Source organism: Mobula hypostoma, chromosome 8 (assembly GCF_963921235.1).
Source record: "Mobula hypostoma chromosome 8, sMobHyp1.1, whole genome shotgun sequence".
NCBI lineage: Eukaryota > Metazoa > Chordata > Chondrichthyes > Myliobatiformes > Myliobatidae > Mobula > Mobula hypostoma.
In genome coordinates, this window is record NC_086104.1 from 20780484 (window position 1) to 20803082 (window position 22599).

Consider the following 22599-nt stretch of genomic DNA (forward strand, 5'->3'; position numbering starts at 1 on the left):
GCCCAAAGTTTCTAAACCTCTCCAACAAGATCAAGTGGACTTCAAAATATACCCAGGAATAATTTCCTTTCAAGACAAAATCAATCTTTTTTTTTTTTACTGAAAGCTACAGCAGTACCATTTTGGTGATACCTCTTATTCCCAATGCCAAGAATTTACATTTGCTGAATACCAAAAGTAAAACTCACAAAAGATTGAGGGTCTTGCCTAGATTCTGGAATGGTTCCAGAGGACTTGAAAACTGCAAATGTCACTCCACTCTTCAAGAAGGGAGGGAGTCAGAAGAAAGGAAATTATAGGTCAGTTAGCCTGACTTTAATGATTGGAAAGATGTTGGAGTCCATTATTAAGGATAAGGCTTTGGGATATTTGGAGACACAATAAAATAGGCCGAAGTCAGGATTGTGTCCTTAAGGGCAAATCGTGCCTGACCTGACAAATCTGTTCGAATTGTTTGAAGAAATAACAGACAAGATAGACAAAGGAGAGTCAGTGGAAGTTGTTTACCGGATTTTCAGAATGTCTTTGACACTTGAGAATATACTCAAGGCTGCTGAACAAGGCAAGTACCTGCGGTATTGCAGGAAAGATACTAGCATGGATCGAAGACTGGCTGACTGGCAAGAGGCAAGAGTGTGAATAAGGACCTTTACTGATTGGCTACTGGTGACTAGAGGTGCTCCACAGGCATTGGTGTTTGGAACAGCTTCTTTTCACATGTTATCTATCAATGATTTGGACGGTGGAATTGAAGGCTTTCAAGCCAAATTTGCAAACGATACAAAGATAGGTGAAGGAGCAGGTAGTGTTGAGGAATTAGGAAGGCTGCAAAAGGACTTGAGGCATTGGAAGAATGGGCAGTGGCAGATGGAATATAATGTAGGGAAGTGGAAGGTCGAAGGAATAAAAGCGTAGACTATTTTCTAAATGGGGAGAAAACTCAGAAATCAAAGGTACAAAGGGACTTGGGAGCCCTTGTGCAGGATTCCCTAAAGGTTATCTTGAAGGTTGACTCGGTGGCAAGGATGGCAAATGCAATGTTAGCATTCAATTGAGAAGACTAGCAAATAAAAATGAAGGATGTAATGCTGAGGCTTTATAAGGCATTGGTCAAACCACAATTGGAATATCGTGAGCAATTGTGAGCCCCTTATCTAAAAGGTGTGCTTGCATTTGGAGAGGGTCCAAAGGAGGTTCACGAGAGTAATTACAGGAATGAAAAGGCTAATGTTTGAGGAACATCTGATGTCTCTGGGCCTGTACTCAAAGTTTAGAAGAATAGTGGTGGGGGGGGGGGGCAGGGAGAGAGGAGAAATCTCATTGAAACCTAAGATAGAGTGGATATGGAGAGGCTGTTTTCTATACTGGGGGAGTCTAGAACAAGAGGGCACAGCCTCAGAACAGAGGGATGTCCATTTAGAAGAGACGAGGAGGATTTATTTTAGCCAGAGGGCAGTGAATCTGTGGAACTTGTTGCCACAGGGAGCTGTGGAGACCAATTCTTTGAGTACATTTAAAGCAGAGGTTGATAGGTTTTTGATTAGTCAGGGCGTCAAAGGTTTCAGGGAGAAGACAATAGAACTTCTAAGAAAATAAGGGGTGTTATTGTGTCTTCTTTCTAATAGCACTTGCGTGCTGAACCCAAGACAGATGCTCTGAAATGATACTGCCAAGGAAATTCAAAGTGCTAACTCTCTCCACTGCTAAGCCCATAATAGGACCTGGCTCAAGGACCTCCAGTTCCCTCCTCCTGTAGTTAATTATCAGTTCTTTGGTTTTGCTGACATTGAGTGACAGGTTATTGTTGTGGCACCATTCAGTTTGATTTTCAATGTCCTTCCTATAGTGCTACTTCATCACCACCTTTGATTTTACCAACAGTGGTGTTGTCAGCGAACTTAAATATGGCATTGGAGCTGTACTATTGTCACATTGTCTTTTCAAATACAACAGAAACTTACAAAAAAAAAATGGAAACAATGCATCAAAATTCACACATTATTAAGTCACCACGTTTTACCTGTGGACTATGCTGACAAGTGCCATGAGGACTGGTTCCCGAGAAGAATCTCACTAATACGTGAATCATGTTTGGATCTGACACCATCACATGCGCTGTATTTTCTTGCAAAACAATACTGTTACTTGGAGCAACTGAAATAGAAATTCAGTCAATCAAGCTGCTGATGTCTTTAACAAATAGTAACAATCTACATATTGAACTCTGTACATCTACATTGAACTTACCTCTTCTCACTTCACATGCTTGCCCTTTGGATTCAGACATAATTATCTAAGGATGTCTAAACTCATGAAACAAGTCACTGCTTACCAATTTTATTTTCCAGTTGAGGCAAAAGAAATTAAAACAACTGGATCATACCAAAATTAGTTATTAAATATAGAACTAAATTAACAAACTTATTTTTGAGAGCAGCTACTAAATCTTTTGTTACAACAGAATATTATGCATTGAACAGGTCTTTTATTCAAGCATGTTTTCTGTAGCAATTTGCTCCACCTACTCGTATAACATTTCTCTTTCACTGGGATTCTAAAACCCTATTTGTCATCTTTGAAAATCTGCCTTCTTACCATTCTGCTCAAAGTGGAGCTAATCTTTATAAAAATAAAGAGTAAAATTTTAAATTGTCTCTATCTTTAGTACTGTTGATGTGTCTTAGTGCTTTAAAAACAGAAATGTGTTGGAGGTTTACAAGAAGTCCATGACTCGATGAAGCAAAACCCAGAGTACTAATTTAGACTATGAGACAGTGATACCGTGTTTTAAATGTACATTTTTCATCTGGATTAAAAAAAAAACAATTCACAATAATCTAACAGGACCATAGATAAACAACTGGGACAAGTGGCATTGGAACCATCCAAAGGGCCATATCACTGAAACAAGCGGATATTTATCATAGAACTTTAAACCAATAGTGCAAGAATATCATTCAAGGTTTAGCTCAGTAAACCAAACTGATTCAGACTTCCATAAAGTCATCATGAAACCTCTCAACACTACTTTTAAAAATAGTAACTAACTTTCCCATTGTTTTTTTTTAATCCTTTTTCTAAAAGCAACTCAAACAAACTTTTTAAAATTGCAATTATAATTGGCACTGCAGAAAAGAGCTCAAATTGTAACCTGGCAAAGACAAAACAAAGCTGGAGGCTCCTTTCATTCAGGAGAGCTCAAAAGAGGTGGTAAACCAAACTATCCTTCATGATGTATGGAAATGAAATCGAGTTATTAATGCTACAGAATATGAAAGAGAATTGCCAACAAAGTGCACTTACCATTCAATTGCATGTTTGTCATAAGAGTAAGACTATGCAACACAAGGCACCAAGTCCGCAGGGAAGTGTTTGGGTACCAAGCCAACACAGTTAAGAGGCTGGATATTGAAGCTGCAATTTAAATGATAAGGGGTAATTTCAGAAACATTCAAAATTTGCATTACACCGAGATATGAGATTCCAGCAGCAAATTAATACAATTTTAAACTCAGTTATTCAAACAAAATTTATCAATCCTTCAATACATTATTTAAAAAAAGGAACCAGTTTCTGCTTTTGTAAGAAGCTGCTCACCTTGATTTAAAGGGATTATCGGAACTCTGCTTGCATTAAATAAAAAAGCATCAGCTCCAGTATCTTCACTCCCAACAGAACAAGCATTCATGCTCAGTGTAAGCCATAACTGCAGCAATGATTCCAACTGAAACAAAATTAAAAACTGCATTAAAAGTGAGAAAGGAGAAACTGCAGACTAAAATTAGTACACAACAGGAATTCTGCAGATGCTGGAAATTCAAGCAACACACATCAAAGTTGCTGGTGAACGCAGCAGGCCAGGCAGCATCTCTAGGAAGAGGTGCAGTCGACGTTTCAGCTCTTCCTTCAGTTAGTCCTGACGAAGGGTCTCGGCCTGAAACGTCGACTGTACCTCTTCCTAGAGATGCTGCCTGGCCTGCTGCGTTCACCAGCAACTTTAGTGTGTGTTGACTGAAACTAGTGATAGGATTTGTTTTTCATACCTGAACATGGTGAACTTGCAGCATAGAGAATAGTTTGTTGAAGCATGCACTTAGCATTGGAATTGATGGTGGTGGCATAATCAGCTGACCAGATGAATGCAATCCTCTCAGCAAGGAGTCATCAGTTCCGGGAGGAGGCTGAGATACTGAAGTAATTAAAATTAAAAGGAGATTTTCATTTTTTGTTACTATTGGCATGTTTCCTAAAACTTAATGCAGTCCTCAGTTCTCTGCAGCTGGTGAAATACAATAGAAAATCTACTTTCACTCTTCCATTCATATTAGTGGGCAGAGTCACAATGCAGATTGGCAATTTTGGCTCTAATAACTTACTACTCATTAGCAAGCATTTATTTATCCCAGTATTTTGTATTCACGAGACCTAAACAAGCTAGATATATCATTCCATGAGGAATTTTGCATTTGAGGGCTTTAGCATGTCCAGTATTACATAATCACTTGTGTTGGCGCCCATCTCATATCCCTTTGCGGAAAAGTACTCCAAAATGGAATTGTTTGCAAAATACAGCAAACTCCAAAATAATTTGCCCCATTAGCAATTTGGTGACACCAGTGCATGCTTAATTGGATTAATTATCCTGAACGCTTTATGAAGCATTCTCCATATGGAAGGTCAAATATCATTTAAGTACTTTTCACCGATGCAAAGAGCTTCCAATACAGAGCATCACAGAAGTATAATCACGATACAAGTACCCATTTCTGACTTGACAATGAGTGCATTGGAACCAAAGATACAGCATGAATCCAGACTCCCCAACACCATAATTATGAGTCAAACTAATAATGTCATCCCTAAAATGTGGCAATATTTAGAGCACATCACAAAGCCAAGCTACTTTATGTATTAATCTGCCCTCCCAGTTAATTAGATTGATTTTTAAATCTGCAGGAGTCAAAATAACAAGAATACAAGAGGCAAATTTAGGGAAGTTGAAGTGCTTTCAGGAAAGCCTTCCTCACAAAAAGAGCAATGCAAGTCATAATTTCCTCCCATATCTAAGGTGAATTTAGAATTTCAAAGTATGCATTGCCTCAATCTTTATAAAGGGACGCATATTGCAGAATATGCAATAATGTGGGTAAATAAGACTTACAGAGCAGCAGCCAAATAATGGATTAGACTAACTTCTTTCCTTACATTCCTATTATTAAACACTTTGCTCTAGTGATATATTCTGTATTCAGGAGAACTAAACAAGCCAAATGTCTAACCTGTGGGAGATGTATTAGTGAGAGCCTGAAGAATGGAATCTGCTTCCAGAGTGGCCATCATCTTCAACATAAGCTCAGCTTGCTGCTCCAGACCAACCTCCAGACGAGCATCCAGTGCTGCGTTGCAAACAAAAACAAACCTATTTTGTCTGTTTTTAGCTATTAACTTGGTGTCAAAGCGCAAAACAAAATTTAAACATACAAACCTTGTGATACGGAAACGGATATACTTTGAGATCCATTCTTCTCACTGGTAGGCGGTGGTTTAGGCATCTGAATTCCAACGCCACCAATATAAGGATTGTAACTGTAAGTGCCATAGTCCGTACCCCAATAATCATACCAAGTACTGCTAATAGGCTTTTGTGAATAGAAAAATAAAATGTTGAATAATAACACTAATTTGTTTAATGACCATTCTCTACCACTAATATTTTACTCGTAGTGATAGCATTATACACAAAGGTTTAAATTTAAAACATAACTTGCATAGTTACAAACATCCATAGATGAGAGCTAAAGTAAAAAGCAAACCTACTCACTGCCCTGAAATAGCCCAATTAAAATCACCCAAGTTGTGCTCAACCTGATCCTCAAATTACTTACACAACCATTTAAATTATGTTGCCCTGGGCTCCCCAAACATAACTGAACTATATATTTATCAAATTGAACAAATATAATCTCTAATCAGAAAATCAAAAAAGGAATTCATAAGAATAGTCTGGAATGATAAAGCTGTGAATTGATCAATTTTAATTTAAATATATAGCCTATTAACTTCTCTTTCCAGATTTATCATTAATTTCTACTTCCTAGTGTACAGTTAAGTTACTGACGCTCATTTAACAGTTTTGAGATTTTGCAAGACAAAATGGACGCGATAAGAGGGGAGAAAAGCAGAAGCCCACTCTGCCCAAGGCAACACAATGAAACCCATTCCAGCAATAATAGCCAAATATTACGAATGAACTCTTCTCTGGCTTCCAGCCTGGTACAGATATTGATCATAGCCAATGTTTCAAAGACAAACTCAGCCATCTTCTTCAGGTATGTTGCCTAGGAATTCCAGTAGAATTTAGAAATGCTCAGTCATCATCCCCGTCATCGAAACGTTGGTTATAATCGATACCTGCATCTGGCTGGAAGCCTGAGAAGAGCTTATTCGTCATATATGCCAGGAAAGCACGAGATCCTTTTTAACCAAATATTAGTTTTGCATGCAAAGATGAAATTTAATTGTGGGTACTATACCTTGAACACTTTGGCAGCAAGGGGATCTTCATCAAAGTCAACATCTAGGGGACCAATATCAACATCCATCAGGTCTTGTAGCATGTCAAAGTCTTTGTCTTTATCTTTTTCCAAAGATGATGCAGATGGAGCACCTTTGGATGATGAAAACAGCTTTAACATTGCCAAGTAGGTTAACTAATGTATGGAAATGGACCACATACACTCACCAGGCAATTTTAAGGCTGTGCTTTTGTTTTTAATTTATAAAAACTGACAGTATAACTTGTTCTTAAAAATTATTTTTTAAAAAAAGGACAACCTGTCCATTAAATCACTCACCTGTAATATCTGGGGTTAAAGGTTCATCTATAGATTCCACAAGTGGAATTACAGATGGTTGCGGGATGGAATCATCGGAGTCAGTAACCGATGCCCCCACATCTTCACCTGTGGCTCCTTCTTCCATCGTGTCCACAATTACTGGTGACAATAATTCACCTATTCCAAGTTTAAGCCAGTTGTAGAAGGTTACAACTTTTGAACAGAAATAAATATATACTACTTGCATGCAAAGCTACTCAAAAATCAACACAGAACGGATTGAATTTTGAGAAACAAAATCAAATTCAATCAGAGAAACTTTGAATAAGTTCACAAAAGGTTGATCAATTTTAAGAATAGTTGATTGACCTGTTGCATACTTCCAATAAAGGTAACTTAATATATGTGAATATAACAACAACTCAGTTTACCACTACACCTATGAGATTATAATCTTGAATCAGTAAAGTAATTCATTAATTTTAGTTTACAGAAAATGATGGCCAATTGGGTGGCTCTGCAGTGCAGCAGCCTTACAGAGAGAGGAACCCTGGTCTGATCCTGACGTCAAGTACTGCTTGTACAGAGTTTCTGATCATAATGGTTTCAACCAGATACTTGCATTCTTCTACATTGCAGATATGATGGTAGATCTATTGGCTACAGTAAATTATCCCTTGGTATATGGAAGTGGCAAAAGAATTAAGGGGGAGATCAACGACATGCCAGAGAGAATAAGCTATCATGAAGGTAGGGCCAAGGAGCAGGAAGACAAGATATGAAAAGATGAAGAATATTTTTATTATGTGTACTTTATCTCAGAAACGATTCTTGCCACACAAGCCAATAAACATGCCTTCAACTACATTTACAGTCTCTGAGGGATCTGAAGACAGACACAGATGGAGGGTAAAGCGAGTCTGGAGAAAGCGTAACTGGTGGGGAGTGGGGAAAGTAGTCTGTTTTGTTGTACGTTAGCTGTGTGTTGTTCTGCTGAATATTCTGGACGTGCCACATTGGCACTGGGAGTGTGCTAACACTTGAGGGGTGCCCCCAGCACATCCCCAGACTGTTGATTGTTAACACAAATGATACATATATATTGAAACATGCAGTAAAATGTAACTAATCTAAAGTTCATCCACAATGTTAAAATTAGGCTTTTATGCAATACCTGAAGACTTATCAAACAAAACAAATCATTTCTGAGGAAGAAACAAATGGATTTAATTTTTCTTGTTTCCTACCTGCCAAGATATCTTGAATCATACAGGTCAAAGAATACTGTGCCCATGCTCCGCCCCAGGAGATATCTCCCCTGTTGAAGTCTGTTCCTACCAGCAGAAGCAGAAGTCTTTCGAGTTGCTGCTCATTAACTATTTCACAAAGATGAATTGTTGGCCTTGTAGCATTTGCAATCCGTGCCAAAACCTACCGAGAAAATCCAGAGGTCCATTTACTTCCAGTTACAAGGACCACTGCAAAGACTCCACCATGCTCGTCAGTCAAAATACAGACTGCAAATTATATTTTCCATGTCTGACATTGAATCAAGAAAATAAAAAATTTTAAATTGTACTTGTCTTAGTAAGACAATTGCAACTAGAAACACCAGAAAGCCAGCAGATGCTGGAGATCTGAGCAACACACGCAAAATGCTGGAGGAACTCAGCAGGCCAGGCAGCATCTATGAAAAAGAGTACAGTCAACATTCCGAACTGAAACCCTTCGTCAGTCTGCCAGGCCTGCTGAGTTCCTCCAACATTTTGTGACAATGGCAAGCAGTTTCATTTTCTCTATTTTCACATGTTGGGGAATTGAGATATCAGCTCAAAATTAGAGAAGGATCTTTCAATTATAACAAGAAAATACTACTCAACAGATATTTAGTACTATTATCAGACTGCTGTTTAATTGCTATTGTTAATAAAAAGTTAACAAAGAACAAGGAATAAAAGATAGTGCAGGGAATTAGGCCATAGACTGGTCATCTTACAGAATAACAATGGGCGTGATGAGCTACATTACTTTTAAGCAATGCTTAGACCCTTTAAATATCACACCATTTTATCTGGAAATCCCTCAGACCATAAAGGAAATACCAAATATAACTGCAGTCATTTGGCTGGAGTATCTGAAAGGATAGTTCAGTCATTAACCATAGCCAAATCATAACAAAACAAAAAAAATTACTTAAATTTGAATAAAACTGAGTATTTGGGTGTAAGATTTGGGATGTCACACTGCACTCTGCAAGGCCACACTTGTTGTGCAGTTGATATAGGAAGATTCAGATCAAGAAAGGGTACAGAGAAGGTTAACAAGAGGAGCTGAATAAACTAGGTCTGATTTCCCTGGAGGGAAGAAAGCTGAAAGGTGTGTAAAATTGTGAAAGGCATAGATAAAGTAGATTGTCAATGTCAGTCTCCCATGCTGGGGGATACCCAAAACTGGAGATTAAAAATAAAAGCAAGGAGACCAAAAGAAAATCTGAGGAGGAATATTTTCCATACTAAAAGTTAGTATTTGGATTGAGCTGCCAAAAGTGGTGGTGAAGTCAGAAAAAGTAATAATTAAGAGGCATTTGGATAGATACTTGCAGGGCATTGAGGGATACGTAATACAGATAAGTGGGATTAGTAGAGATCATCATGATAGCATTGACATCATGGTCTCAGAAGTAGCTTTCTATGCTCAACAACCCTGATTCAATTATAAATACATGGATACAGGTCTGTAAATAGCACTCAAATGGTAAATTGAGCCTTGAATTAATTAGTGGTTGCACTTATTGTGCAATTTTCTCCCATTTTTCTATCAATTACACTTCTATAGAAACCTCACTTAGCATTTCCACAAGTGCCTTTGCACACGTTTGCACTTGCACAAATTTAAAAGGATCAAAAGAAAAGCCTTGCAGAAACTCCAGGTTATTTTTCTGCAGGAGAAGAATTCTGATTCACACACCTACCCGGCCAGGATCAGTAAACTTAAAGGAAGAATCAATGTTATACAAAAGGATTTCTTCTACAGTCACTCCATTAAATAATATTTAAATAAGACCAGAAGATATAGGAGCAGAAATAGGCTATTCAGCCCATCAAGTCTGCTCCACCATTCACTCATAGGCTGATCCAATTCTTCTAGTCATCCCACTCCCCTGCCTACTCCACATACCCTTTGATGCCCTGGCTAATCAAGAACCTATCTATCTCTGCCTAAAATAAACCCAATGACTTGGCCTCCACAGCTGCTCGTGGTAACAAATTCCACAGATTTGCCACCCTCTGACTGAAGTAATTTCTCTGTATCTCTGTTCTAAATGGACGCCCTTCAATCCTGAAGTCATATCCTCTTGTCAAAGACTCCCCTACCATGGGAAATAACTTTGCCACTTCTAATCTATTCAGGCCTTTTAACATTTGGAATGTTTCTATGAGACCCCCCCTCATTCTCCTGAACTCCAGGGAATACAGCCCAAGAGCTGCCAGATGTTCCTCATACAGTAACCCTTTCATTCCTGGAATCATTCTCGTGAATCTTCTCTGAACCCTCTCCAATGTCAGTATATCCTTTCTAAAATAAGGAGCCCAACACTGCACACAATACTCCAAGTGTGGTCTCACGAGTGCCTTATGGAGCGTCAACATCACATCCCTGCTCTTATATTCTATAGTTCCAGGAATGAATGCCAATATTGCATTCGCCTTCTTCACAACCAACTCAACCTAGTGGTTAACCTTTAGGATATCCTGCACAAGAACTCCCAAGTTCCTTTGCATCTCTGCATTTTGAATTCTCTCCCCATCTCAATAACAGTCTGCCCGTTTATTTCTTCCAAAATGCATGACTATACACTTTCCAACATTTGTATTTCATTTGCCACTTCTTTGTCCATTCCGCTAAACTATCCAAGTCTCTCTGCAAGCTCTTTGTTTCCTCAACACTACCCGCTGCTCCACCAAATTTAGCCACAAGTCCATTAATCCCATAGTCCAAATCATTGACATACATCGTAAAAAGCAGCAGTCCCAACACCGACCCCTGTGAAACTCCACTGGTAACTGGCAGCCAGCTAGAATAGAATCTCTTTATTCCCACTCTGTTTCCTGCCGATCAGCCAATGCTCTACCCATGCAAGTAGTAACTTCCCTGTAATTCCAAGGGCTCTTATCTTGCTAAACAGCCTCATGTACACTTTGTCAACAGCTTTCTGAAAATACAAGCACACCACATCTACTGCATCTCCTTTGTCTACCCTGCTTGTAATTTCCTCAAAAAATTGTGGTATATTTGTCAGGCAGGATCTTCCTTTCAGGAAACCACGCTAGCTTTGGCCTAGCTTGTCATGTGCCTCCAGGTATTCCGTAATCTCATCCCAAACAATCGATTCCAACAACTTCCCAACCACTGACATCAGGCTAACAGGTCTATAGCTTCCTTTCTGCTGCCTCCCACGCTTCTTAAATAGCAGAGTAACATTTGCAACTTTCCAGTCTGAAATGTACATTTTCAGCACATCGAATGCTTAGACCACATACTTCTTACTTTATGATCTCTCAACTTTGTAACACTAGTAAATTGATGCAACTTAAACACCTTCAGTTTCAAATCAATCATGTTTTTAAAGATTGTTTTCAAATATTTAAGATTGATTTCACCTTCATCGCAAAATTACTATGAACACAGAACAATACTTTCCAAAACTGCTTCATTAATACTCCACCATACAATCAGATGTTTGATGATAATTCACTTCATTCCAACTAAATTTGGTGGAAATGAGATTAAAGTGTGAGCAACACAAACACCTACGTCAGGATGCCATTCATCAACTATAGCTCAGCATTTAATACCCTCATTCCCACAATCCTGATTGAGAAGTTGCAGAACCTGAGCCTCTGTTCCTCCCTCTGCAACTGGATCCTCGACTTCCTAAATGGAAGACCACAGTCTGTGCGGATTGGTGATAACATCCACCTCGCTGACGATCAACACTGGCGCACCTCAGGGGTGTGTGCTTAGCCCACTGCTCCACTCTCTATATACCCACAATGTGCGGGTAAGCATAGCTCAAATGCCAACTATAAATTTGCTGATGATACAACCATTGTTGGTAGAATCTCAGGTGGTGATGAGAGAGCGTACAGGAGTGAGATATGCCAACTAGTGGAATGGCGCCGCAGCAACAACCTGGCATTCATCATCAGCAAGATGAATGAGCTGATTGTGGACCTCAGAAAGGGCAAGACGAAAGAGCACATACCAATCCTCAAAGGGATCAGAACTGGAGAGACTGAGCAGCTTCAAGTTCCTGGGTGTCAAGATCTCTGAGGAACTAACCTGATCCTAACATATCGATGTAGTTATAAAGAATGCAAGATAGCGGCTATACTTTATTAGGAGTTTGAAGAGATTTGGCATGTCAACAAATACATTTAAAAACTTCTATAGTTGTACTGTGGCGCGCATTCTAACAGGCTGCATCACTGTCTGTTATGGAGGGGCTCGTGCATAGGACCGAAAGAAGCTGCAGAAGGTTGTAAATCTAGTCAGCTCCATCTTGGGCACTAGCCTACAAAGTACCCAGGACATCTTTAGGGAGCGGTGTCTCAGAAAGGCAGCATCCATTATTAATGACCTCCAGCACCCAGGGCATGCCCTTTTCTCACTGTTACCATCAGGTAGGAGGTACAGAAGCCTGAAGGCACACACTCAGCGATTCAGGTACAGCTTCTTCCCCTCTGCCATCCTATTCCTAAATGGACACTGAATCTTTGGACACTACCTCACTTTTTAAAAATACACAGTATTTCTGTTTTTGTACATTATTTTAAACCTATTCAATATACGTAATTGATTTACTTATGATTTTTTTTCTCTCTCTGCTAGATTATGTATAGCATTGAATTGCTACTGTTAAGTTAACAAATTTCACATCACATGCTGGTGATAATAAACCTGATTCTGATTAATGTAAAGTCATGCTTGATGATTAATGGTGGACTCAGTCATGGAAAATTACAGCACAGAAACAGGCTTTTCAGCCCATCTAGTATGTGCTGAACCATTTAAACTGCCTCGTCCCATCGACCTGCACCAGGTCCATAGCCCTCTGTACCCCTGTCACACGTACCTATCCAAACTTCTCTTAAATATTGACATCCAGCTCGCATGCACCACTTACACTGGCAGCTCATTCCACACTCTCACAAACCTGAGTGAAATTTCCCCTCATGTTCCCCGTAAATTTTCACCTTTTACCCTTAACCCACGACCTCCAATTGCAGTCCCACCCAACATCAGTGGAAAAAGCCTGCTTGCATTTTCCCTATCCGTACCCCTCAATTTGTACACCTCTATAAATCTCCTCTAAATCTTCTATGTTCGAAGGAATAAAGTCCTAATCTATTCAATCTTTCCTTACAACTCACGTCCTCCAGAACTAGCAGGATCCGTGTAAATTTCCTGTGTACTCTGTCAACCTTATTTACACTCTTCCTGTAGGTAGGTGACCAAAACCACACACAATAATCCAAATTAGACCTCACCATCAGCACATACAACTTCAACATCCCATCTCCTGTACACAATACTTTGATTTATGAAGGCCAATGTACCAAAAGCTTTCTTTACAACCCTAACCTGCTGTGATGACACTTTCAATGAATTATGGACCTGTATTCCCAGTTCCCTTTGATCTACCACACTCTATTCTGTCCAACTGTTCACTGTGTAAGACTTACTCCAGTTGGTCCCACCAAAGTGCAAAACCTCACACTTGTCTGCATTAAATTCCATCTGCCATTTTTCAGCCCATTTTTCCAGCTGGTCCAGATAGTCTTACTGGCAAAACAAAATCTGCAGATGCTGGAAATCCAAGCAACACACACAAAATGCTGGAGGAACTCAGCAGGCCAGGCAGCATCTATGGAAACAAGCAGAGCTGATGTTTCAGCCCAAAACGTCAACTGTGCTTCCCCCCACCCCCCTCCATAGATGCTGCCTGGCCTGATGAGTTCCTCCAGCATTTTGTGTGCATTGCATAGTCTTACTGCCATTCACTTACCCAAAATTTCGGTGTCATTTCTAAATTTGCTGATCCAGTTAACTACATTATCATCCGGATGATTGATAGAGATGGCAAAGGACACAGCACCTATCCCTGCAGCACTCCACTCGTCACAACTCTCCAGTCAGAGAGGCAACCATCAGCTACCAGCTCTGGCTTCTCCCCCAAATCCAACGTCTAATCCAACTTACCAACTCAGCTTGAACGTCCAGCAACTGATCCTTCTTAAACAACCTCCCATGCGGGACCATGTCAAATGCCTTTCTAAGTCCCCACACACATCACTGTCTTGCCTTCATCCACTTTGCTGGTAACTTCCCCAAAAAACTCTAAGATTAGTTAGACACAATCTACCACACATGAAACATAGAAAACCTACAGCACAATTACAGCTGTGCCGAACATGTCCTCACCTTAGAAATTACCTAGGCTTACCCATAGCCCTCTATTTTTCTGAGCTCCATGTACCTCTCCAGGAGTCTCTTAAAAGACCCTATCGTATCCACCTCCACCACGGTCGCTGGCAGCCCATTCCACGCACTCACCACTCTCTGTGTAAAAAAAATTTACTCTTGACATCTCCTCTGTACCTACTTCCAAGCACCTTAAAACTGTGCTTACCATTTCAGCACTGGGAAAGTGCCTGTGACTATCCACACGATCAATGCCTCTCATCATCTTATACACAATGAAGCCACACCACACATGAAGCTATGCTGACCATCCCTAATCAATCCAAGTGTATCCATACTCGCATATATCCGGTCTCTTATACTACCTCCCAATAACATTCCCACTACTGATGTCAGGCTCACTGGCCTATAATTTCCTGGGTGGAACAACATCAACTATCTTCCAATCCTCCAGTACCTCACCTATCGCTAATGAGGACTTAAACATCTCCACTGGGGCCTGTCAATTTCTGTGCTTGCCTCCCTCAGGGCCGAAGGGAAAACCTTTGTCAGGCCCTGGGGATTTACCCACTTTAATTTGCCTCAAGATAACAAACACCTCTTTCTCTGTAATCTTCTAACAGTCCATGACCTCACTACTACCTTCCCTCACTTCAATAGACTCTGGGTCCACGTCTGGAGTAAATACATATTCAAAAAATCAATTTTTAGGATCTCCCCATCCCTTTTGGCTCCACACATGGATTACCATCCTGATCTTCTGGAAGACCAATTTTATTCTTAGCAATCCTTTTGCTCTTAACACAGCTATAGAATTTTTTAGGATTCTCCTTCAACTTGTCTGCTAGGGCAACCTCATACCTTCTTTTAGTCCTCCTGATTTTTTGCTGAAGTGTTCTCTTGCACTTCTTATATTCCACTGGTACCTCATTTGACTGAAGGGAGGCTCATAACCCATAACAAAGTAATCTCTGCCCACATGCAGCAAGTTTAGTCTAGCATTTGAGCATAAACTGATAAGTAGCAAGGAACATTTTTAACTCTAATGGAAGTCAGCTGCAAACTCCAGAAACACCTCCAAATCATGCTTTTTGAAAACTTCCTTGGTGATCAAATTCCAGAGTTTACCTTGTGTTAACATTATGAAAATTTTTGTTTTTGGCGTTTAAGCAGTTGTACTGAAATCCGCACAGCAACCCAGCCCAGGGATATTGCTTCCACCTTTTTAATTGCAAGAAAATAAGTCTTTCAATTTTACTTGTTAAACTGATTTTTGTGTAAAGTTTCTCAATGTACCTGCAATATCAGGTACATCCAGAAGCAATGAGAGACCTTTATATATGTGACCCATGGCTAAACCAGCAATTTAACATTTTTCCAACAGTTTCATGGGGAGTTTATTCTGACCAACTACACGAGGATTATATTGCACAAGGACTCTGCCCTGCCAGCAATAGGATCTGAATATACGTAATTGAGGCCATCATTGTCTCATTCTCAGAAATGTTTGTCATTAAACTTTAATTACTCTCAAAATTGTATAAAAGTAGTAGCATTTTAAGAATTGTAGCCGTTCCTACTCAAATCTTATCCTGTTCCTACAGGGAAATCCTCAAGTTAAAAGATTACTCTGTTGAAAATAGCACAATTTTCATTGCTTTTTTTTTTGTTCGTTCATTTGAACAATGCCACAGAGAATCCATTTGTCCTTTGTATATCCCACTACTAACCTTTGCTTTGCCATCAGTAGAACACACCGAAGAAAGGATTTCAGTAATCTGATGCATTATGATCCCTGTACCGTTTTTGAGACCAGATCAATTAGCCTGAACTTAATCCACCAACTTCAAGTCCCAAGAAAAGCAATGTGGAAACAATACCCTTAAATTTACCCATGAAAGGATCATGTTACACGAGCCATTTTAATTAATTAAACAGAATTTAACCACTGCTCATTTTTAGGCTTTTATAGTAAAAACAGTTAACAGCTGTTCCTGCAGTTAACATCTGGTACACTTCAAAATATGGTGTTTATTTCATAATTCTTCAACTAACAATGCTCAATTACAGAATTTTAAAGTAGTAAAAGACCAGAAAAATCAGATTTTTCAAAGTCACAGAATTTTTTTTAAATTACAGAGACCTGTTGGGGGAATAGAATTCCCCATTGGTACATGAAGCGATGACTGGAGGGCATACGTTAAACCCAGAGTCAACAGAACGACAGAGGTTAAAGAAATGGTTTATAAAGAGAGGGCCACCAGTAGAAAAACAGTAAAAATCACAATGAAAAATATGAACCAAAGAATGAGATAAATAAAGTTCGTCCCTTGAGAACTTTCTCAGGACATTGCCTCATCACCTTTCAGAGAGCTGACACATGATGAGAAAGTGTTAAGCGTCCGGTGAGAAAAGGGAATGGTGAGCAAAGGCTGGAGGCACCTTTTAGAGGACGATCACAGGAATACAAGGGCTACAGGTCCTGGAATCTGATAAGGTGGTGATAGTAGGAACCATTAGTGGAGAGGTTACTTATGACTCCCTTTATTTACCAGATTCAGGTACTGGTAGCCCTTTCACCTCCAAGCTGCTGTCTTCTTCTTCCCCATCTTGCTCCATTTTCCTTGTACTTTTCTCTTTCTGTCCACTTCCACCTATCTACCTGCCACAATCTTCCAACAACACCTCTTCCCCTCCCCTCATCCCTCCCCAGTCCACCTATTACACTATAATCCTCTCCTCTTTATACAAGGCCATATCCCCTTTTCCACTCAATCTTGATGCAGGGTTTCAACCAAGATATTGACAACTCCTGCTCCCCACACTCATCCCCACAACCACAAATATCGCTCAGTCCAGAGTTGCTCCAGACTGTTTGCTGCTGCAGATTCCAGCATCTACAGACTCAGATCTTTACAACATGAACAAGAGCAATGCGTTAACAATAGTCAAATGTAGGTTTGACCAAGATGAAGATTTAAATAAAGTCAACTGAATACCAAATGTGTAACAGCAGAATCTCTTTAGTCATTATCTTTGGGCCTTAGGAGAGGATACAGGGTTGGGCAGTGAAGTAGTTACAGGAACATTTTCACTTCAGCAGCCGAGAGCATCTGTATGCACTCACCTTGCAGACAAAGAGCAGAAGATCTGCATGACAAGTAAAATCCATGGATAGGAGGAACAGTGCAAGCTTCTGCACCACAGCAATGCACCGATCATGGGACAAAGTAAATGGAAGTGGCTCCACCTCTGGGGAGTCTTTCGTTGAGGATGATTCTGAATCGACGGTAGTGCGAGGCCACTCTGCAGTCCGGCGCAAACGAATAAGGTCTTTGAAATGCTGTTGTGAGATAGAAGTTTGGGTAAAATGCAATTAACTTTTCAATTAAATTGGACCAACTAAAACTTATACATTGAAATAATATTCTAAAAATTTTTAAACAAAAATCTCTGCTCATGAGGAGAAAAAAAAATTACCATTAAGCATTGTATTAACACAGAATCTGTTTTCTATTTACAGGGGATTTTGGTAAAATAAACGCAGAGAAACTGTAAAAGGGAACCACCCTGTACATCATAACCCAAACTCTTTACAGCATCTCTTGTAGAGATGGGGAGCTGGGCCTCTTGCCCCAAGAGCAAATCTCATTACAAGCTCAGCTCTGGGTTCCCCAGTGGCTTTTGGAGGGAAAGAAAGTAACAACTCTGCTGCTCTTTCAGCTTAGCTGCAGGAGTCCAAAATGTAACTCTGTATTTGGAAAATAACTAACTGGACTTATAAACAAGGAAGTTATTTTAAAAACAAAGATTTTCAAATCGTTGCACACTTTTTAGTCCACTATTTTGGTAACAATCAGTGATTTGAAAAACTAAACATCTTAGTTAACAGTGCAATTGGCAAATAAACCTGAAAAAATAATAAGATAAAAAAGTTCAACGTTTCTCCAATCCACCTCCCATTCCCTCCTCTGATCTCAGATACCCCTTTACTCTTGATCGCGACCACTAAATTCTTGGGTGGCCAACCTTCCTTTCTTATGGACATTTCCTCCAATTGTTTTCATCATATCAAAGCTATTTTAAATGCTGCTTTGATCCAACCACCCTCTCTACAAGATTCAGTTGTCGCATCCTAAGCGCATTTGAATTTCACCAAAGCAATGAAATGCCCCTAAGCAACATTCAAACTACTTTACCTTCCTTTTACCATACAATTCTTTCACAACTCAAGATACCATTTTCACCCATCTTTCTCCACTATTCAATTTAGAGGGGACTAATCGATCTGTCAATTCATCCACAAGACTGATTATTGGATCCCCCCTGTCATATACCTGCAGAGCAGCCCAGGAATCCATGTCCAACCACCCGATTTTGCTCAGTACATGCCAGCGCTTGGCAACATCATCCGTGGAGATGGAATTGGTCTTACTTAAAATGATATCCCTAAGCTCTGTTATCAAGCTTTCTCAAATATTTCACCTCAACTAATCATTCAGCCTTCAATAGACCACAATCAAAAAAAATGATTGAAGTCAGTCATTGGTACCTGCACATCACAAGTTGTGCATCGATGCTGACTTCTCAGAACTTCTATCCTATCTTCGTAATGCCCTCTGCCTCAACTCCCTATTTAAGCACAGATATTGTTTACTGTTCCCACATGCCCCTCGCAACTACCTCACTTGATACCATGCTCCATCTTCCTCTCCTATTGTTACCACTTTTGCCACCACTGATCCTAGCTTCTGTGGCTATTTCCACTCTCTTCTCCGCCCGCCATCTGCCTATCACCCCTACTCAATTGCATCCACCTATCACATGCTAGCTCTTGATCCACCCTTTTTTCTAACTGGCCATCTCCCCTCTGACTTCCAGTCCAGATAACGAGTATGACAAAACATTTGAACACGCAATTCCTTCCAATAGGCATAACCTAATCCACTGAATTGCTCCAGCATCGTGTGCATAGCTCCAGATTCATCTATAGTCTCGTATGCCTCTCCTACCTATACAACGGCTGCCAGGAATCAGTGGTCTGGACTTAACTGTTCATCTTAACCTCATCCTATCCCATTTCTTAATAGTGCTAGGTTTATTAATTATTCCCTCAGTTTGATTTTGATGATCAAGGAAAGAGATTACAAAGCTTCTTTTGCCTACTTTTAAGATCATTGTATGATCTATACTTCAGGCCCACTTTCTTCTCCAATCTTCATATGCACCAGGTACCAATGTCCAAAATATTATTTTTCCCCAGCTTGAAAATGCTTACCGTGCATTAATCCACTGCAGTAGCAAACTGTAAAGACTTACAATTCCCTGCATAAATAAATTCTCATCTAAATGGCAGATCCATTACCCCGAGATCCTGTTTCAAACCTCCGGCATCAGGAAGCAGCCTCTCAGCATTCACTGAGCTAATTCCTTGTGGTATCTCCTATGCCTCAACGGGCTCACCACTAACTCTTCAAAAATCCAGAAGGCCTATTTGATTCATTCCTTCATCCATGAATCAATTTCCAGAGCACTGACAATGCAACAATATTAAGTATGAAGATCATCTGATAACAAAGGCCATTGCAGCATTTGCTTTCTCAATTCACGGCTTCATCTCCACCTACTTCAAGATTCCTTTTTTTTAAGCTATCATTTACTCTTCCTACAAAATTCCATAACTCTCACATTTTCCCCACATTGCACTTCATCTACCATCTTCTTGCCTACTCACACTATCTCTATATCTCTATCCCTTTGCCAACTCAGCCCCTTCCGATTACCCTAGCTTTCTATCAGCAGCAAACTGAGATATGTTAAACTGCCTTTTCATGTTGCTAAGATACAGTATTAATAGCCAAGGCTCTAGGACTACTCCCAGTAATACCTCCACTAGTAACAGTAGATCTGTGAACCATAGCAGCCTGATTTCTGTTAAAGAAATGCTAAATAAATGAAATGTGTTCCTGCAAATAAAAGTATTCTTGTCCTGATCTGGACCAGTGGTACTGCAACCATTTGAAACACTTAAGCTATAGAACAAAAACAGACGTCATACCTTTGACGTAGCTTGCTTTAGTTTTGCCTGTTCTACCAAAAGTTTATATGAGGATCCTTTGCTGCTCTGGATCTTCTCTTTCTCTATTTGCTCAACTAACGCCTTTTGTTTTGCTTTTAACAAATTGAGTTGCTGCAAAAGAGGTTAAATTAGTTGTCAGTTTTATATGTATACACACCCCCAAAACACATGCTAATTTACAGCATATCCTTAAACACCTTGACTTTTTACAAAGTAAGCTGATGCATTTGCCTCTTTCCCTCCCCTCCAAGCTAGGTCCTCATACTTTACCTCAGTAGTAACTCTGACAAAAACCTGACTAAGAATACCTCGAAGGCAACCTACTCAAAAGGTGATTGCAAATGTATCTCTTCATGAACCACATGCATGCCTAGAACAATCATCTTCCTCACAGTCCCTCCCTGATTGCAAGCCTACTTATGAAATAATGAATTCTCATGGGTAATGACAGGTAGAAAACTCTAACCCAACACTTAACACAACACTTCAGAGGGTACTAAGATCAAGTTTAGATTACATATTATAATAAACACACTAAAAGCAGCAAAACTCATTTTGAACATTTTCCCAAACCATACATTCTCCTTATTTACAGGAGAGAGAGAGAGAGAGAGAGAGAAGGGGAGCATGAGAGACTGGGAGGGAGTAAAAGGGGCATACACACATGGTGCACTTATTGTGTAACTGCCTCAGCAACTTTGATTTTGTGAACATGAAGCTTATCACATTGTTTGCTGGAATAAAGTATAACACCTTATCAGAATTCATTGTCAGTTGCTGAGAAGTACCTGTTTATGGTGTATGAGTTGCTTACGAATTTTTCTTGAATACAGCCGGTCAAGACTGCTGCTCCCTTTGGTAGATCTGCCTGAACACTGCGATTGGAGATTGTTATTGATGAAACTCCACTGGTTTCCTATAGGAAGGGAAATCCCAGTCTTTTATAACAATTAACTGAATTTAAGCTTGAATTCAGAACATTCAAGTCCAAGTGAAACACATTTTTCAGCATTACTCAGTAATATGCAATCTGCTGGCAGTGTAGACATTTTCTGTGCAATCTGTACTAGCCAAACAAATGGAAAAATGCATGCAAGTATGTCATTTTGCTATCAATTGAACTGGCAAACATCGAGATAGCAGAATTCTATAAAATATTATTTTCATATTTTCCCACTTCATTAGAGATCATTAAACCCGTCAGATCTATGCTTCCTATTAAAGAATTCTTGATGGTTCCATTCCTCTATTTACTTCCCTGCAAGCTACTCCCCCACCCAATTCTCCTCAAACACCCCTACATTTCAGACAACTTACAGTGGCCAATTAATCCTTCAGCACATCTTTAGGATGTGATAAAAGCAGAGACCTTGTGTTTGCAGGGGGGAAATGTAAATTTCCATGCAGACAGCACCTGAAGTTAGGATTAAACCTAACCCGATAAGAGTTCGGAAGCAGCAGACCTAACTGCTGCACTACCATGCCAGCCTTCACAATGGATTAGTGATGTGAATGCTAATCTATTCATCATAAGCAAGTTAACTTGGAATTTAAACACCTTGGGAACTTGCAATGAAGAATACCTGTCAGAATCCGTTCCCTGTCTTTACTGTTTAATGGCTTTTTGGCAGCAGCCACTTCATCTTCAACACTTGCAACGTAGTCCAGCAGCCGAGAAACTAGCATCACAACCCAACTGACCATTGGGATATCCAAAACACCTGCAGAAATGAAGGGAAAGTTAGACACTGCAACTATACTGTGTAGCATCAAGCTGCCTTGTACCTTAAAGAGCTTGAAGGAAAGATGATTACCAAAGTTTCTGGCTTGAAAAACACAAATTGGAATTTTCACTGCATAGAAAGGCATATGCCTGACACATTCCTCTTCGCCATTGGTATAGGAGGTGCTGCCGCATGAAGGCAACATCTATAGGCAAAGATCCTCACCATCCAGGCCCTACCATCTTTAGACAACTATCATCAGACAGTAGGTACATAAGCCCGAAGTCCCACTCCACTAGGTTCAAGAACAACTATTTCCTTTCGGCCATTCACTTCTTGAACAAACTGGTCACTAAAATGCTTTTCACTACAGTTTGAACTACAAACACTTTGACCACTTTGCAGGAGATGGACTTTGTAGTTGTTCCAATTGTGTTTTCTTGTGAAATAATTGTGTATAACGTTTAATTTGTGC

At 39.8% G+C, this 22599-nt stretch overlaps 1 protein-coding gene across 5 annotated transcripts in view; it reads right to left on the reverse strand.

Annotated features, from left to right (window-relative positions):
- Positions 1–22599, reverse strand: part of birc6 (baculoviral IAP repeat containing 6) — a 279832-nt gene that overhangs the window by 129659 nt on the left and 127574 nt on the right. For 3 of the 5 annotated variants that reach the window (XM_063055540.1, XM_063055544.1, XM_063055539.1), the window contains 13 exons: positions 21984–22121; positions 21189–21316; positions 20380–20511; positions 17449–17664; positions 8084–8267; positions 6855–7013; positions 6534–6667; positions 5486–5639; positions 5280–5396; positions 4044–4189; positions 3598–3724; positions 3304–3414; positions 2021–2154 (listed from right to left, as the gene is read on the reverse strand). In XM_063055540.1, coding sequence (XP_062911610.1) covers positions 2021–2154; positions 3304–3414; positions 3598–3724; positions 4044–4189; positions 5280–5396; positions 5486–5639; positions 6534–6667; positions 6855–7013; positions 8084–8267; positions 17449–17664; positions 20380–20511; positions 21189–21316; positions 21984–22121 — 1880 coding nt within the window. The remainder of the gene's footprint in view (positions 1–2020; positions 2155–3303; positions 3415–3597; positions 3725–4043; positions 4190–5279; positions 5397–5485; positions 5640–6533; positions 6668–6854; positions 7014–8083; positions 8268–17448; positions 17665–20379; positions 20512–21188; positions 21317–21983; positions 22122–22599) is intronic. The other 2 variants (XM_063055541.1, XM_063055543.1) reach the window with 2 other exon arrangements.